General features: G+C 44.0%; 1 protein-coding gene across 1 annotated transcript in view; it reads right to left on the bottom strand.

Moving 5' to 3' along the window:
* The window catches only part of LOC126235494 (uncharacterized), a 284326-nt gene that overhangs the window by 145400 nt on the left and 118966 nt on the right, over positions 1–19960 (bottom strand). The window contains exons 12-13 of the mRNA XM_049944213.1: positions 1058–1288; positions 767–967 (exon numbers count right to left, since the gene is read on the bottom strand). Coding sequence (XP_049800170.1) covers positions 767–967; positions 1058–1288 — 432 coding nt within the window. The remainder of the gene's footprint in view (positions 1–766; positions 968–1057; positions 1289–19960) is intronic.

Genomic DNA, 19960 nt, shown 5'->3' with positions numbered 1-19960 from the left:
CTTACCGTAAACTATAACAAGGAACCTTTAGTGCCATTTATTCTGGACAGTGACAAATTCCATAGGTAACAGCAGTATTAGAAATAGGATTGAATGTAAGAACAATGTTTGAGGAGTGCCTTTTTTGAGTATGATTACCAGCAAGAAGTTTTAGATAAAAGAATAAGATTATAAAGTAAACCAAAGTCAACAGAATTAAGTGCAGCACAGTTATTGTAAATGATGCATTAACTACAAAATTAGGAATTGAAAAGCAAACAATCGAAACTCCAGATAGGAATGTCAACAACGTAGGAAAAGGTAGATCACTACTTACTGTAATGAAGACACATCATGTTGCAGACAGGCACGATTAAAAAACACTCACATATAGCTTTCAGCCAGTAATCTCTCTCTCTCTCACACACACACACACACACACACACACACACACACAAAAGACCGCCAACTCCAGCATCACGTGTGTGTGTGTGTGTGTGTGTGTGTGTGTGTGTGTGTGTGTGTGTGTGTGTGTGAAGACTGGCCGAAAGCTGTATGACAAACTTGAGGGAAAAACCTCATCTTATAACAACATAAGGTATGTGAAAAAGACCTTTAAAAATAAAGAGTATGTAAAAGCACAATAATATACTTCCTACAGGTAGATTATAAAAAATAACACAAAATACCATCATTAAGAATATGCAAGTATGTTACACATCCTTCCACAAGCAACATTAATTAATACAACAGGTAGAAAGATAGATCTTCTTGGCTATTAACTTACATTTCTTGTGTCTTGTTGAGATGGTTTCACGATTCCATATTTCTTTAAAATTAATTTTGACTTTACGCTGATCTGCTCATATCTAATGTCGGATGCTCGAGGATGTTTCAAATTTGCTCCAGCTTCTGCCATTTCTGCTATGGCAGTGCTCCAAGGTACTGAAGCTTTTTTTATGATGTACAAGATGCATTCTATACGATCCTAAAACAAGATCAACATTAGCTAAAATTACATTACTTTAAACTTACCACAAAACGTCCGGACCAGCATAAAAATTTCTCTAGAATGTACCTCAATATTCTGAATATAGCCACTGATAACAGATACAGTGTTTTCCCAGGATGAATCTTGATAGTAATTGCAGGAATAGTTCGCAAGATTCTGAGTATAATGAAGTAGCACATAATCTGCATTCAAATTATTTTTTAAAAAGTATTGTTTCAAGAAATCTTTTATAATGGACCTTAGGTGGTGCAATGTTGTATTGTTTAATATACATTCTGCCACTTTTTGTTTATTTTCCTGTAATAGAAGAAAATACAACATTTCATGAGAATGGACAAAAACATACACAGTTACAGAAGGATACTACATACTTTTACAATCAGTGACTTACTTTATTGTGAGAACCTTTCAGTATCCGCAAAAGTCATTTCTGGTTATTTTACTTATTTTGTATTTGAATGGTGTATCACAATAGAGTTTATAATAAGTTTTACACTACACACAAATTAAAATTAGTAACACAATTTGTTACTGTAACAAGATTAACATATTACAAATTTCACAATTTATTTATGAAAGTCTGCACATATTCAAATCAGGATTGCTGGACAAGAGATAACCCCAGATTCTGTGATCATAAGTTCATTTTTTTAATGCCCAACTTCCTTGACTGATTTACAGTGCTGACAAAAATTAAAATTATATATCCATACTAAACAGCATTGTGCATTTCTGTCTTAATGTGAATGATTTGTATATTTGTATTTATGGCCACAGAATATCTGTTTTGACTTCTTGTTGCATTAATAAACTGTAACTGACCAAATACAGTGCTTCAAGTGTGCGTTGTTGTCACTTTCAGTCATTCGAAGCAGATTGGAAAGCTTGAACCAGAGACTGAGGATCTGTGACAAGACAGGAGTTTAAAAATGTTATTAGGAAGGCAAAGAGTATGTGGTATGCAAATAGAATAGTTAATTTACTGGATAAAATTAAAACCATAGGGTCAGTTGTGAAGGAAGTGTCTGGTCAGCAGCGCAAGGTCGACGATATAAAATCAGTTCGTAGTAAAAATATTTCTTTTACTGGTATATCAGATATAAATACAGTATTTAACAATCATTTTCTGAGTGTTGCTGATGAATTGAGTAAAAAACTTAATTTCTACAAGGAATCATAAAACTCTCTTGGAAAATGCCTTTCCAAGATTGATGTCTGAAATACTCCTGTGTGATACTGACAAGGGGGAGATTGAGTCAATAAATAAATCATTGAAGACTAAGGACTCGTGGATATGATGGAGTGCCTAGCAGGATATTAAAGTACTGTGCTGTACATGTTAGCCCTGTGCTTAGCCATATTTGTGATTTTTCCTTTAAGAGTAGTCAGTTTCCTGAACGATTAAAGTACTCAGTAGTAAAGCCGTTTTATAAAAAGGGAGAAAGGGACAATGCAGACAATTTTAGGCCTATTTCTATGCCATCAGTGTTTGCTAAAGTTATCGAAAAGGCTCTGTATGAAAGGATAATTGATCATTTTGTATCACATAATTTGCTATCAAATGTACAGTTTGGCTTTAGAAGTCTCTTAACAACTGAAAATGCTATATTCTCTTTTCTCTGTGTGGTACTGGATGGGTTAAACAAAAGGTCTCGAAAGCTAGGCATATTTTTTGATTTAACTAAGGCATTTCACTGTGTTGATCACAAAATATTTCTCCATAAGTTGGACCATTATGGAATACGGGGAGTAGCTCACAATTGGTTCACCTCTTACTTTAAAAATAAGCAGTAAAAGGTTGTTATTCACAGTGTTGAGAATGGCTGTGATGTGGGGTCTGAGTGGTGCACGGTCAAATGGGGCGTGCCCCAGGGACCAGAGTTGGGAACACCCCTGTTGCTTATTTATATAAGTGATGTGCCCTCTAGCATTACAGGTAATTCTAAAATTATATCTGTTTGTTGATGACACTAGCTTGGTAGTAAGGGATGTTGGGTGCAACATTGGCTCCATTTCAAACAGTGCAGTTTATGACATAAGTCCATGGCTTGTAGAAAGTAAGGCCAAATCACAGTAATACTCAGTATTTATAGTTTCTAACACACAATTCAACAAAATTCAATGTCTTAATTTCACAGAATGGGCATATGATTAGTGAAATTGAACAGTTCAAATTTCTAGGTGTTCAGATAGATAGTAAACTGTTGTGGAAAGCCCACGTTCAGGATCTTGTTCAAAGACTTAATGCTGACATTTTTACTATTCTAACGGTATCGGAAGTGAGTGATTGTTCAACACAAAAATTAGTCTACTTTGTTTATTTTCATTCGCTGAACATTGTACGGTATTACGAGGGCGGTTCAGAAAGTAACCTCCGATTGGTCACAGTGCGGGTTGTGGGGGGAGTAGCGACGCCATCTGTGCGTTCACGCACTCAACAGGTCAGTCGGCATCAAGCCGTGGTCGAGTGAACGTCGTACCTGCGCTAGTTTAGTTTTTGTGGCAGTTTGAAATGTGTGCTGCAATAGAAAACCCCGCCAAATGTGAAGTGCGTGCTGTCATAAGGTTTTTTACAGCCAAAGTATATTCTGCAGCAGCTATTCATCGTGAGCTTTGTGCCGTGTACGGACCAAGAGTTATGAGTGAAGGAGTTGTCCGTGAATGGGTACGTTTATTTAAAAGTGGACGAGAAAACGTTCATAATGAAGAGAGCAGTGGTAGACCATCATTGGTGACTGACGAACTCGTTCAGACAGTTGATGCAAAAGTTCGTGAAAATCGACGTTTCTCAATGTCGGAGTTGTCTACTGGTTTTCCACAGATTTCTAAGACTCTCTTGTATGAGATAGTGACAGCAAGATTGGGTTACCGTAAGTTCTGTGCACGATGGGTGCCCAAAATTCTTACCGACCACCACAAAACTCAAAGAATGGCCTCTGCATTAGACTTTCTGTCACGTTATGAGGACGAAGGAGAACCATTGTTAAACAGAATCGTGACCGGTGACGAAACCTGGATTAAGTACGTGAACCCTGAGACAAAAGAACAATCAAAGATGTGGGCACATTCAAATTCGCCTACCAAACCAAGAAAAGCCTCGCAAGATTTTTCTGCCAGAAAACTGATGGCAACGGTGTTTTGGGATGCCAAAGGGGTGTTGTTGGTTGAATTCATGGAACGTGGTACGACCATTAATAAAGACGTCTACTGTGAAACAATAAAAAAGTTACGACGGGCTATACAGAACAAACGCCGTGGTATGCTGACTTCCGGTATCGTTTTTTTGCACGATAACGCCCGTCCTCACTCTGCTCGCAGAACAACGGCCCTTCTCGAGTCCTTCAAGTGGGACGTTATCAACCATCCACCTTACAGCCCAGACCTGGCGCCAAGTGATTATCACCTCTTCATGCATTTGAAGAAATGGCTCGGGTCACAGCAGTTTGATGACGACGAAGAGCTCAAAGACGCGGTCACAGGCTGGCTCCAGGCACAAGCGGGTGACTTTTATGCAGAAGGAATTTCAAAGCTTGTGAAGAGATACGATAAGTGCCTCAATCGCTATGGAGACTATGTAGAAAAATAGTGCAAAGATGTAGTTGTAAGATGTATATATTAAAATATTTTTATTTAACTTGGTGTATTTTTTTAAATCAACCGGAGGTTACTTTCTGAACGGCCCTCGTATATTCTGGGTAACTCTTCCCATTCTTAAAGGATATTTTTGGCTCAGAAACAGGCGGTTCGGGCAATAAGGGGTGTAAGTTCATGAACCTCTTTGTTGACCCCTGTTCACTAGTCTGGGTATTCTGACATTGGCCTCTCAATATATATATATTCTTTACTGTCGTTTCTTGTTAACAATATCAGCTTATTCTGAAGAGTTAGCAGCTTTCACTCAGTTAATGCTAGGTAGAAATCCAATCTGCATTTGGATCATGCTTCCTTAACTCTTGTGCAGAAAGGTATGCAGTATGCTGCTGCATCCATTTTCCATAAGCTACCACAAGAATTAAAAAATTTTAGCAGTAATCCATGCGCTTTTAAATCGAAACTGAGTTACATCTCCTAGTCTACTGAGGGGTTCCTTGAAAAATTACACTGTTTCCTACGTTATATTGTTGATTGTGTCTACTTAAACTTGTGGCTTGACTTCTGTTAGGTTCACAAACATTTTATTTTATCTGTTATTACTCCTATGTTGTAATTTTATGTATTGATACATTCCATGATCTTGGAGACTTGATTCTCAATTTGGAGGGATGGACGTGCAGATGCACGAACGGACAACGGACCAGTACAAACACAGGAGGGTGGTTTGATCTGTACCCTACGAAGTACCATTCAGGACATGTAGGACACTAAGGAACTGTGTACAGAGGACTGCAAGGTAAGACACATGGCAGGACCAAGATAGTTTCCTATCGAGCATAAGCCTTAGGAATGTCTTAGTTTCAACGAATGGAAGAGCAACAGGGCCAAGATGTGAAGATGGTGGTAGAAACCAATTGCGCTGCCAGAAATCCATATAGACAGTGGAAAAACAAAGCCATTGTCAATGCTCTAGGAGTAAAGACAATTAAGACATCGCTGAAGATGTCGCTCAGTGAGACAGATCCGTGGAGAATTGCAATAGATGGCAAAATCATCAACAAAAAGGGAGCCAGAGATGCCCAGCAGGAGACAGGCCGTTATAGGATTAATGGTGATAGCAAAGAGGACGACACTCAGGACAGAACCCAGAGGGACATCAGTTTACTGGATAAAGGTCTGCGACAAGGCATAACCCACACGCACCTTGAAAACTCGTTCTTTTAAAAATTCCTGAAGGAAAGGGGGCAGCCGGCCACGGAAGCCCCACTTGTAGAGAGTACAGAGGATACCAGTTCTCCAGCAGGTGGCATAGGCCTTCTCCAAATCGAAAAACACTGCCACAGTCTGGGATTTCCACAGAAAACCATTCAAGACATGGGTGGACAAAGTAATGAGATGACCAACTGCAGAACAGTGCACTCTAAAGCCACACTGTGCAGTCATTAGTAAATTGCAAGACTCGAGCCACAATATCAGCTGGGCATGAATCATACCTTCTATCACCTTGCAAACACAGCTGGTGAGAGAGATGGGGCGATAGATAGAAGAAGGGTTTTGTTCTTACCGGGCTTAGGTATGGGTATAACAGTGGCTTCACGCCAACATCAAGGGAACGTGCCCTCTGCCCGGACGAGGTTGTACATATTAAGCAGAAAGTGCTTGCTCGCAAGAGAAAGGTGCTGTATCATCTGAATGTGAACAGCGTCTGGTCCTGGGGTGGAGGATCGGGATGAAGTGAGAGCACGATCTTGCTCCCTCATAGTAAAGGTGGCACTGTAGCACTCACGATTCTGAGAATAGAAGGGTACAGCCCAAGCCTCTTCCACTCATTTCTGATGGAGAAAGGCAGGGCAACAGTGACAATAGCTCAAAATTTCCGCAAAACGGCAGACCAAGATGTTGGAGAAAGCCATAGGGTCCACGATGACACTGACTGCTGTCAGGACAGAAAGAGGGGAACGGATCATGGTCTCAGAGAGCCATAGGAGGTTGGCCCACACGACAGAGGAGAGGGTGGAACTGCCAAGAGAACTAGTGAATGAAATCCAGCTAGCTTTCTTGCTATCCCAAAGAATGTGACGACACTGTGCACGCATCTATTTATAATAAATGCAGTTTGCCATCGCAGGATCATGGTTTAAAATGCAGAGAACACGTCTCCGTATACCAATTGTGTCGCGGCTTGCAACAGTCTACCAAGGGACTGGACACTGCGTGGTAAAGAGGAAGTGCAAGGAGTGGAATGTTCTCCAGTGGTAAGGATAATGTTTGTAAGATATTCCATCTTGTCATCACAACCGGGAAAATCTTATTCGTCGAAGGTCACCAGGGAGGAGTAAAGCTGCCCATCAGCCTTAGTAAGCTGCCATTTGGGTGTGCGCACAGTTGGGATAGGAGTCAGCAAAAGGATAGCACATGGAAAATGGTCACTCGAGTAGGTGTCAGAAATAACAGACCACTCGAGACAATGGGCAAGCTGGGGAGTGCAGAATGGTCCGAATGGGAATAGATGTGCGAGGAGTCGGAAAGGAACGTGGGTGCTCCTATGTTAAGGTAGAAGAGGTCAAGTTGATTAAGAAGATCAGCCAAGATAGCACCTCTCCGACAGTTTCTGGGAGGCCCCAAACGGGATGGTGCACTTTTAAGTCACCGAGCAGCAGAAAAGGGTGAGGTACCTGCCCAGCAAGCTGGATGAAGTACACCCTGGTGACATCGAATGACAGAGTGTTATAAATGGTACAAAGGTAAAAGGTCAAATGAGGAAGAACAGGTGAACTGCAACCGTTTGAAGACAGGTAGTTAGGGAGATGGGTTGACTATGATCATCATCACGTATCAGCAGCATGACTCCCCCATACGATGGAATACCAACCTTGAGACAAAGGTTGAAACATTGGTTGTTGGTTGGTTGGTATGTGGGGGTTGAAGGGAACAGACTACAAAGGTCATCAGTCCCTTTTTCCATGATCATGAAACACCCAAAAGGAACAAAAACAAGCAATGGAGATGACAAGGGATGACACAGAACAAGAAAGACATAGACAAAGACCATAAAAGAGGAATTAAAAACACACAGAGTTTTACAGTGGTTGGTCGACCATGGAAACAAAAGAAAAGGAAATGCCAACCACAAAGAAACACACTAAAAATCCCAATCTAAAACTGTAGGCCATAGGCCAGACTCAATACAAAAGAAAGAGACAAACCCTCAGATTGAACAATAAAAGTCCCCTGTACGAATAAAACTCAAAACTAGGACTGCCATGGCACCGTCTACCGTTAAAAGTGCAGGGAGAGTATCAGGCTAACGTCTGCCTGAGCGCAGTTAAAAGCGGACAGTCCAACAAAATGTGGACCAGCGACACATAGGTGGGTCCCTGCAGTGCAATAAATAACCGTGCGTCATCCAGGTGTGGCCAATACGCAACCGGCCGAGTACAACAGAGTCTTTGCGGGAGGCCCGGAAAGAGGAGTGCCACACACCAGTAGTCTCCTTGACAATCCGAAGTTTGTTGGGTGAAGGCAGGGTGCGCCATTCATCCCCCCAGGTACCAAGGACCTTCTGCCGCAAAACTGATTGGAGATCACACTCCGAAAGGCCAATCTCCAAAGCCGGTGCACCAACAGCCTGTTTGGCCAGGGTGTCAACACGTTCATTACCTGGGATGCAGACATGACCCAGGGTCCACATAAAAACCACTGTGCGGACGCAATGGGCAAGAGTATGGATGGACTCCTGTATAGCCATCACCAGATGAGAGCGAGGAAAACACTGGTCGATAGCTCATAATCCGCTCAGGGAGTTACTGCAGATAATGAAGGACACACCTGAGCAGGAGCGGATATACTCTAGGGTGCAAGAGATGGCAACCAGCTCGGTAGTGAAAACACTGCAACCAGCTGGCAATGAGCATTGTTCAGAATGATCCCCAAGAGAAAGAGCTTAACCAACTCAACGAGCCAGAGCTGTGAAACGTAGCAGGGATGGAAAGAACGCGGCGGCGGAGGGCCTCAGGAGAGACTGAGTCCTTCGGGCCCTGTGCCAGATCCAGCCGAAGTGCGAAGCTGGCAGAAAAGCATGATGCAGGTCTTGGCAGCCGAGAACTGGAAGCCATGCGCGATGGCCCAAGACTGCACCCTGCAGATAGCACCCTGTAGCCGCCGTTCAGCAACTGCAATGCCAGTGGAGCTATAGTACAGACAAAAGTCATCAGCATACAAAAAAGCCCACAGCTGCAGCTAGCCCATTAATAGCAACTAAAAAAGAGGCAGACACTCAAGACAGAGCCTTGCGGGACCCCATTCTCCTGGACTCAGGAGGAACTATGGGAGGAACCTACTTGCACATGGAAGGAATGAAGTGACAGAAAATTTTGAATAAAAAGTGGAAGCGGGCCCCTAAGACCCCACCCATGAAACATGGTGATGATGTGATGTTGCCATGTCATATTGTATGCCTTCCACAACTTAAAAAAGATGGCAACCAGATGCTGACGGTGGGCAAATGCCATGTGGATGGCAGACTCCAGGCAGACCAAATTATCGGTGGCAGAGTGGCCCTTACGGAACTCACCCTGGGACGGAACCAGAAGGCCCCGAGACTCAAGTAGCCAACACAAACTCCGGCTCACCATGCGTTTGATCAACTTGCACAGAACATTGGTGAGGGTAATGGGACGGTAGCTGTCCACCTCCAGGTGGTTCTTATCAGGCTTCAACACTGGAATGATAATGCTTTCCCACCATTGAGAGGGGAAATCATCCTCAACCCAAATACAGTTGAAAAGGTCGAGCAGGTGTCACTGGGAGTACACCGAGAGGTGTTTGAGCATCTGATAGTGGATGCGATCCGGTCCGGGAGCCATATCAGGACAAGTGGCTAGGACACTGTGGAATTCCCACTCACTGAATGGAGCATTGTACAATTCAGGGTGGCGCATATGGAATGAAAGGCTCCAACTTTCCAACCACTCTTTCAGGGAGCAGAAGGCCAGTGGGTAATTTGTAGAAGCGGAACTCTGCAGAATTCTTAGCAGAGTATTATGCTCAATCATGTCTGGTTCAGTACAGACTGCTCCATTCAGGGAAAGCCCAGGTACGCTGACAGGTGTCTGATACCCATAGAGATACCTAATCTTGCACCAAACCTGTGTTGGAGAGGTACAGGTGCCAATGGTGGAGACATACCGTTCCCAGCACTCAGCACTCGTGCTTCCGTCGGCGAATAAGGCATCAGGCTCAGGCACGGAGCCATTTAAAGGTAATGTATTCCAATGACGGATGCTGCTTATGGCGCTATAGTACAATTCTTTTATCTTGGCGGCTCACGCATTCCCGCCCAGACACGGGAGATTGCTGCGTTGCCAGTTGCACACGACGCATGCGCCGAGAAACAGCGCCATAGTACAGCATAGTTCGTAAGCTTACGTTTTGGGGGGGGGGGGGGGGGCGGCAGTTCATGAAGTAAAGCCACCACGGCCGCATTAACCCTTTCGCTGCTACAGAGACGTGCTCCCCACATTCCACGCTGTGCACGATTTTGTCACTGCACTGCTTGACTGTGCTGACACATGGTGTTCCGACTGCTTTGACACACTTATCATTCGATTTAACAAAAACTATTTGGCCCAAAAATTAGATTTTTACACATCTTCTTGACTGATACCTTCCCCCCATAAATGACTTAATTTTGTTTCGATGTTCAACGCAGTTATTATGCAGCATTAAATATAGTAAACCATAACAAAAGTATATTTGACATAGCTCAGAGCACTTCACTGATGGACGGTATATTCAAGTCCTAATGTTTTTGTTAGTCCACAGTTTTGTTTAATGTATTTTGTCTACTTCCTTTTGATTGATTGAAGTGCTTTAAAATAAAGCCAAATGCGCCCGGTGTAAAAAACTTTTATTACAGTCGCGAAAGACTGAATATTTCTCAATACTACATACGACACCTATGTGGTACTTAAATTAAATGAGATATTGTTATACAGTAAATTTTATATGAAATTTAGGTATCTTGTCCACATTTCATTCTCAACATTGTGGCAACTAAAATCGACCATACGGAAAGTATACGCTATGAACTTTTACCTCTGCAAACTCTTCAAAATTTCGTGCAATGGTTTACTACATTTAATGCTGTACAATAACTGCGTTGAACATCGAAACAAAATTAAGTCATTTATGGGGGGAAGGTATCAGTCCAAAAGATGTGTAAAAATCAAATTTTTGGGCCAAATCGTTTTTGTTAAATCGAATGATAAGTGTGTCAAAGCAGTCGGAACACCATGTGTCTGCACAGGCGAGCAGTGCAGCGCGGAATGCGGGGAGCACGTGTCTGCAGCAGCGAAAGGGTTAATGAAGAGACAAAGCACTAGAAATTTCAAAAAATTGAATTCAAACGAATAAAATTCGTGAAGTAAGACCCTTCCATATTGTTTTTAAATAAAGAAAATATTTAGCACCGCACAAGGTTTGAACTCTTCACCTTTCACTTACTAACCAATTGCTTTAACCGTTACGCTAGTGCAGCTCATCAAACTGTTTCCCCATGAGGAGTCTAACAAGTCACGCAGAATACTGACAAACACTGTTGGTATGACTATGAATTACTCACACTTCGTCGAAGTACAATAGGAAATAAACAATTACCGCTGTTCTTTATTGCGAAAAAACGGTTAGTGAGATTGATACAAACACCTTTCCTTTCTATCGCCTGAATTAGGAGTTTTATTGCTTATTTGGTTTAATTAATTAATAGAATATGAAGCAATTGGTATAAAGAATGCTTTTTCCAAACTTTCTATAAAAGAATGTCTGCCATCAAGACAGTGCTTTTGCTCTATTACTTTATTTATGACTGAACGTTTCTAAAACTGAAGACACTCGTCAGTGCTCTGCTCTGCAGTCGAGATCTGGCAACGTCGTTCTCTGATCATTGGCTGACTGTGTTTTGTGATGTCAGATGCGCAGAACGAACCTAAACTCGGTCGCCAACATAAATGACGCGCACTTTAGAGGGCCTGCCTCTGATCTCTAATCGCCTCAGCAATCTCCAGTGACCACCAGGCACAGTCCTCTCCCGAGGGGACCCATAAGAACAGAGAATTTCAGATTCTGCGGCAGAAACGATACCGGTGGTGATCGTGTGAACCACAACATGAATGGCGCCATGAGAAAGTGGCTCAAGAGTGGCAATGGAAGCAAACAAGTCCTAGTCAGCCTTATTCAAATCCCACTTGGGAGGGGGGGGGGGGGGGGGCACCCAGGTGAGTGACACTAGGGCAGTAAAAAAAAAAAAAAAAAAAAAGAAAAGAAAAGAGAGAGAGAGAGAGAGAGAGAGAGAGAGAGAGAGAGAGAGAGAGAGAGAGAGAGATCGGAAAGCGATCACTACCGCACAAGTCGTAATGCACATTCCTCTGGACAAACGGTAGAAGGCCAGGGCTGCAGAACAAAAGGTCGATGGCTGAGTACGTGCCATGCGCCACACTGAAATGTGTGGAGGCATCTTTATTTAAGAGGGAAAGATCGAGCTGTGCCAACACTTGCTCAATGACAGTGCCTCGGCCTGTTGCCACCTATCCACCCCACGAAGGGTTATGGGCATTACAATCGCCCAATAACAGAAAAGGTGGCGGCAATTGGGCTATCAGTGCAGCCAATACATGCTGCGGGAAAACACCATCCGGTGGAAGATAGAGACTGCAGACAGTAACAACCTGAGGCATCCACACCTGAACAGCAACAGCCTCTAAAGGTGTTTGAAGAGGGACACACTCGCTATAAAGAGAGCTAAGGACGTTGATGTAGTTGCCACCAGATACCCTCTCATAAGCTGCCTGATTCTTATAATAACCCCTATAGCCATGGAGGGCGGGGGTTCGCATTGCCAGAAACCAAGTTTCCTGGAGAGCAATGCAGAAGAAAGGGTGAAGGCTGAGAAGTTGTCAGAGCTCAACAAGGTGGTGGAAAAAACGGCTGCAATTCCACTGGAGGATGACATCGTCCGGGGCCGAAAAAGGCATGAAGGGACCGAGGAGGCAAATTACACTGCTGGATCACCTGCTGCCAGCGATTGAGTACCCGTGCGATCGACTTCCATTGTGTCTGAGGGTCCGGTGAGATCTAGGTCCTCAGTGGATGCCAGAATCTCCACCCCATCCTCAGACGCAGAGCTTGTAGGTTGCGGTGGGGTGGGTACCACCACAAGTTCCTTGGTCTTAGAGGTCTTCTTTTTGAACTTTTCTCGCTGCTCCTTGGGTTTCACTGGCTGGGGGGGCTTCACTGATTCGGTCTCCAGGACTAAAGAGGATCGTGAAGCCCTAAGACCAGCTTGTGGGCACTTCAGCCACCGGTGGGTGTCATCCTTCCCACTGGTGGAAAACCTGGGAAGGGAGGGACACTACTCCGGCTTATAAGTGGGGATGGACATCCCCGATGGGTGGAAGGGGGGAGGAGAGGTGGGGGGGGGGGGTTGTTGCTCCCGAAGTAGGTGGCGCAGGAGCAACAGGGAGGCTAGTGCCCCCCCATCGTCAAGGGGGCAGGTGTAGTCTTACGGCTCGGGGAGCTGACTGGACTTCACTGAACTGATGGGGCTATCACAGTTGTCGTAGCGGCAGCATAAGGGGAAGTCATTCACACAGGATGGAGTCATTCATATTTCATCTTAGTCTCAGTGTAGGTCAGTCAGTCCAGGGTTTTATATTCCATGATTTTCCACTCTTTCTGTAAAATCCTGCTGTCTGGTGGGCAAGGTGAATGATGCTCTCCACAGTTGGCACAGATGGGAGTATTGGGATGTGATGGGCGTCCACAATCTCTACATGCGAGGCTGGAAGTACAGTGGGAAGACATATGACCGAACTTCCGTTACTTAAAGCACCACATCGAGGGAGGGATATAGGGCTTGGCGTCACAGCGGTAGACCATCACCTTGACCTTCTTAGGCAATTTATCACCCTCGAAGGCCAAGATGAAGGCGCCGGTAGCAACCTGATTATCCCTCGGACCCCGATGTATGCACCGGATGAAATGAACACCTCGCCACTTTAAATTGGCGCGCAGCTCGTCATCAGACTGAAAAAAGGAGGTCCCTATGGAATATAATACCCTGGACCATTTTTAACTCTTATGGGGAGTGATGGTAACTGAAACATTCCCCAACTTGTCACAAGCGAGTAATGCCCGTGACTGGGCAGAGGATGCTGTTTTTATTAATACTGACCCAGAGCACATTTTGGACAAGCCTTCAACCTCCCCAAACTTGTCCTCTAAATGCTCGACAAAGAACTGAGGCTTCTTCGTCGTGAAAGACTTCCTGTCAGCTCTCTTACATACTAGGTACCTGGGCAAATAAGCTTCACTGCCTACATTAGCCTTTCGTTCCTCCCATGGTGTGGCCAGAGAGGGAAACGATTTGGAGTCATACATGTTTGCATTAAATTGAGCCCTGGAACGCTTAGAGACTGCTGGCGGCTGGCCACCAGCAATAGAAGATGTGCCACGCATCACTGCGTGTCATCTGCCCTGATGCCACCCACTCCGACCAAGAGCCCTCCCCACAGGTGCCACCCAGCTGCAGCAAGGGCCACCTGGCAGGATGGCCATTGCCGGGAATCCCGATGCCCCAGGGAGATAGGCATCTACTCCTTGGCATACGTGGGGAGTTAACAGCGCAGGCATCAGCAGAGTAATCCCTGTGTTGTCAGGAGGCTACAACCAACAGGGTACATGGTGACCCCACCACAACCGACTGGCTACCATGCTAGAAATTAGGTGCAAAGAAGTCAATGGTCGTCGTCAATGCAGAAATCGACACTGTATAGTGCATGGTGGAAAACGCACCCAGGAACGTATCCTCGCTTAAGAGATGGAGAGTGAGTGGGACTGCAATGCGACGACAAGAAAACTGGCTAAAGATATCAATGCACAATGCACACGGTGCACCATGGAAGGCATCCTTGCCCAATTGGCTCGCTCTTCGGAAAAATTTGGAAGTACGGAGGTCAAACCCTACAGGGCACCATCAAATAAAGGCCGAAACGTGAGAGACTCCTTTTATGTCACATCTTACGACAGGCAGGAATACTGCAGGCCTATTCTAACCCCCGGATCCGCAGAGGGGAGAGGGTGTGGGGTCGAAACGAACTGGGAAGAAATGTGAACGCTCAAACTACGATTTTAAAGCAACCATAAATCCTCTTTGTTGAATTGAAGTCCGTGAACATTCCATTGGAGGAAAGTCATGATGAGGAAAAAACGAAGGGGTGTTACCTTGGTGGCTGGTGAGAGCCAGCCTGTGAAGACTCACTGCTAGAGGGCACAGATGCAGAATGATCCTGCTCCATGGGATCCATAGAAGAATTGGTTTTCTTGTGCTGTTGGCCTTTGGAGTCCAATACAGAAAAATGGTTAGTGGTGCGCTCTGGTGACATGGAGGGTGGCCAGGGGAGGTATCACATGGCGACACCGTTGAAGAGGATCGTCGCGTCAACGAAGGAGATAATAGTTTGCCTCTGTTGGACTTCTTTGAGCCTTTCCGGTTAGCAGAGGAAGACTCAGGTGTAGGTTGGCTGAAGGGAAGTAGGCAGTCTTCACAGGAGTATTTCTGCTGTCCTTTCTGGCCTGCTGGTTGTGTAGCTGGTGACTTCGCCCCTTGAGACAAGAGTTTGATGGCTTGTTGCACAGCTGGATGAGGGGACGGCAATGCTACCATGACACTGGGCTATTTCACAACCTCAGAGCTGAATTTGAGGGGTCATGTCTATGTGGCCATGTCCTTCAGGGAACGAGATGTAACAAGAACAATACTATACGTATGCAGCATTTGCAACTAGTCAATAACTTGCGAGCGATCAGTTAAGGAACTTTTTCCTTTACCCGGCTTTCTTGGGACAGCCCACAGGACAATCTCTAGGGGACACAGCATGATCGCCATTGCAGTAGACACAGTGGGGAGAAGGAGGTGGACAATTATTCTCCTACACATCCCTACCACATGCTACACATTTAGCTGGGTGTCAACAAGACATTCGAGTGTGGTTGAAATGATGACACTAGTAGCAGTGGATTGGGTTCAGAATGTATGGCCAGACTGTGATAACTTCATAGCCTGCTTTGATCTTGGACGGAAGCACTACTCTATCAAATGTGAGAAAAAGAGTGCGCGTGGGGATTAAGGAACACCTACCTTTTTCCATCATACAATGGATGGTAGTGACACCCTAATCAGAGAGGTATGTTTGGATTTTGGCTTCTGTCAGACTGTCGTGCAGCCTAGTGTAAATAACACCACGGGAAGAGTTCAGAGTTCTATGGGCAACGACGTGAACAGGATAGCCGTGGAGAAGCGAAGCAGCAAGCAGTTGTTGTGCTTGAGAATCATAAGTAGTCTCCAAAAGCAAAGTGCCATTCTGTAAACGAGAGCAGGATTTCACAGGGCCGGCAACTGCATCAACACATTTCTGAATAATAAACAAATTTACCATCGTGAAGGACTGACCATCTTCAGAGTATGAAACCACAAGGAACCATGGTGCAGCTGAAAGGGTCTTTGAATCGTTAGCCTCATTCCGTTTATGTTTCATAGACACTAAATGTGAAGATGACTGGTTCATTGCAGGAAAATCCCCACGATTGCCTGCATTTCCAATGGTGCGCTCCTTCCAACTGGGGCCCCCTTCACAAGAGGGATCATCCACCTTAGGTGACTGTTTACACTTCAGGTCACACCCCCCCAGAGGGACCAATCGGCAATTTGGTAAGGTAGCAGCTCAAGCAGTCACCCCTCCCTGGGCCTGGCCTGGCCTGGCCTGGCCTGGCCTGTCCCAGGGGCTATGTGCGAACCCTACCTGTTGACCCGGGTCTGGGAATTATGCGTTACCCAGTCACCTGTTATGCATCAGACACTTGGGCCAGCCTTCAGAGCACACAGGGAGGAAGAAGAAAAAGAGGAGCCTCAAATGCCGAAGTGGAGGAAGGATAGGAGAAGGTGAACGAGAAAGGAGAAGGGAACAAAAGAACAGTGGTGAGACTGTTCTTATGACAGCTACAGACAATGCAGAACATTCCCAAAAACACCCCAGACATGTTCCCCAAGGGAGGGCAAAAAGAATAGCAAGTGGCGAGCCCCCTGGGGGGGCCCTAATATGGTGTACTGAATCACCGAAAATGGTAGCTATATAAAAAACAACATCATAAGAATGGCAGCAGGTGTTCCATTTTATTACTCTCCATCAAGTCTAGATAAAGATAGCTGTAGGAGACCCCGAAATATTATTGCCCGGGTCAAAAAACGTAGTATTCTGTAATTAAAGCCTCAAAGAGTCATAAATGGAATTGGCAACTCATACAAATTTCTGGGTGCATGGGAATATGAAATGGGATGATTACATAAATTCTGCCACAGCTGAAATAGATGGCGAACTGGTTCACTGGTAGGATGTTCGAAAAATGCAATCAGACAAAAAAAGAAGATTGCTTACATTCATGCAACCCTTCCTAGAACAGTGCTAAAGTGTGTGCGACGAATACCAAGCAGGACTAACAGAGGATATCGAATGCATCCAAAGAAGGGTTAGCACAAATGGTCATGTTTAAACCACAGGAAAGATTCATGCAAAGGCTGAAGAGTACGAATTGGAAGATTCTTTAAGATAAACATAAACTATCCCACGGAAGACTGCAAACAGTATTTCTAGAAGCAGCATTAAGTGAGGAAGCTACGAAGTACCACAGCCCCTACAAAGGCACCAGTGCAGACTAGATTATTCTCAGAACAGTGCACACCAAGGAATTTAAGTAGAAATTCTTGCTATGGGCAATTTGCAAATTTTTGGGGCTGATTCAAATGATGTTGCACAAGCAGGAGGCAGTACTGTCTTTGAAACTCCTTTGCTCCCCCCTCCCCCCAAATATATGACACCGTTTTGTCAGCCACATTTCTTGAACTATTTTGCTTCTTGAATGAATACAGGATGTATGCAGCCCCAACCAGCATAACCTCTCAAGGAATTTACACAATTCCTTCTTCATCTACTACATCTGCCTCTCATTAACTGATTTCTGTGCTCGTAACTCTTGAAGTTACTGAGCAAATTACACTAACATTAATAACAAATCATGGAATTTGGAATATATGGCCACACTTTATGATAAAAGAAACTTGCCTTGATATATTTTGGCAAAACTGGTGAATCAAAGGTTACAGCGGAATGGTTGTTATTTCTCTAACTTACTGTTTATCCTTTTCATATCCTTCCCCATTTCCAAAGCTTCATGAACTTCAATAGGAACCCCTGAAAGGAAGAAGACATTCTTTCCACAGAACACTTCTGAGAAAATTTAGAGAACCGACATTTGAAGTTGACTGCAGAACGATTTACTGCCACCAATGTACATTTCACATAAGGACCAGAAAGATAAGAGAAATTAGGGCAAGCACAGAGCCATACAGAAGACTTTTGCCCTTGCTCCACTTGCGAGTGGAACAGGAAAGGAAATGACTAGTAGTGTTACAAGGTATTGTCCACCAGGCACCGTACAGTGACTTGAGGAGAACATATGTTGAGGTAAATAGCACCTTCTTAACACCATTACTTTTCAAGTTCATTTACTTCAAACAACACATCATAGGAGGACACAACATCTTTAACATAGATGAGCACATTGTGCTTTTCAAGCACACCTTCTTACATTAACAATGATGATGATGATGATCTGCCTGACAGGATCTACATACATCCAAGCCACTGAAATACATGACAGAAGATACTTAGCATGGTGCCACAAGTTGCGGTTGCTTCCCACTCCAAACACGTATGGAGCATACACTTAAATGCTCAATGCTATAATTAGTCTAAATATGTGTCTATGATGGACTTCGTAAAATCAGTAAAAGCTTCATAGGTTTCTTCCTGCATATGGCTGCAGCAGAGACATGTTTAAGAAAGGCTATTCTCATCTTCCATGTTCTGGTGAACTGCCAGTGTATCATGTTCCATCTGCTTCAATAGATATCAGTGACAGGCATTCACATCTCGTAATGGCCATTTCACAGTGTTTTAACAGCAAACTGGCCAGACCTGACAACTCTAGTCCTTTGTCCATTGTTGTCCTTCATGATGCAGATAGCTGCCTCCCCTCTTTTCTTATTGCTTCAAAAACTGGATAGTGTAAGAGGCATGTAGTGCCTGCTCTGCCGGGTGGTTGGCAGCATATTTTATGATCACTGTTTCAGAATTTTGTCAGTAAAATTTTATATGTCTACCAGACCATTTATACCATGATTTTGGCACCACTCGGCAATCTGAAGATGTTATAAGAATGAAAACAGTAATGACACAATAAACACGTAATACAGCTGACGTGGTTTTCATTACTTAACAATACTGAATATTTTAAAAACATCTTCCCTCATGGTCGTTCACAATTTTTCTGAACAACAAATTATATGGTTCACCATTCTTAACACTTCCGTTTTTGTACTCGTCTGCCCCAACATCCCACAATGCTTACAATCATTTATACATTTTGATACACTCTTATAATAATGCTCTTTCATCTTCTTTTGAACTCATTATCCATACAACAAACCTAACCTAATGTAACCTAACCTAACCACCTTGGTCTGTGTAACATGCGACAGACTGTCAGGGATATTATCAATGCTGCCCACAGATGGCAGTGCAACATATTTCCAAGATTTTGACGTTCTCAATATTATTGCACAACCCATCCAGCCCACTCCTACACAGTCAATATTACTGTGCATCCGGAAAATATTGTCAATGTTACTGACCATCTAGCGGCCGCTTAATCTGAACTTCATAGTCAATATGAGAGCGATATGCATGGGGTTGAAGAATACCTCCAGATTCTTCTCTCAAACTTTCAAAAGAAGCTTTTGCAGAATCAGTGGCAGCTACCTCCAAGTTATTCAGTCTTCCAATTCAGGTTTTCCATTACTTCTGCAACACTTCCAGTAGGTCAAATAAACCTGTGGCAATCATGTCAGTCTTCTTACATATGTTCAGTGCCTCTGTTAATAGTGTTTGGCATTGGTCCCACACACTTTGGCAATACTGTCATGTTGTAACCACACTCAAGCCCAAATATGAAAGCTCGGTTGTCAATGAAGCACAGAAGTTAGCACCGAAGCACATTTGTCAAGAACACCAATATACAGTCACATCTCCTGGTTGGTGAGTGCAGTTTTTTGCACAAACATCAAATATTCCAGAAAGCTGGTATTTACATGTCCACAGAGTGTTCGAGATATACCGTATTTACTCTAATCTAAGCCGCACTTTTTTTCCGGTTTTTGTAATCCAAAAAACCGCCTGCGGCTTAGAATCGAGTGCAAAGCAAGCG

The sequence above is a fragment of the Schistocerca nitens genome, chromosome 2 (genome assembly GCF_023898315.1).
Source record: "Schistocerca nitens isolate TAMUIC-IGC-003100 chromosome 2, iqSchNite1.1, whole genome shotgun sequence".
NCBI classification, from domain to species: Eukaryota; Metazoa; Arthropoda; class Insecta; order Orthoptera; family Acrididae; genus Schistocerca; species Schistocerca nitens.
Note: the sequence above shows the minus strand (reverse complement) of the source record. Positions and strands in the feature narration are given on the sequence as shown.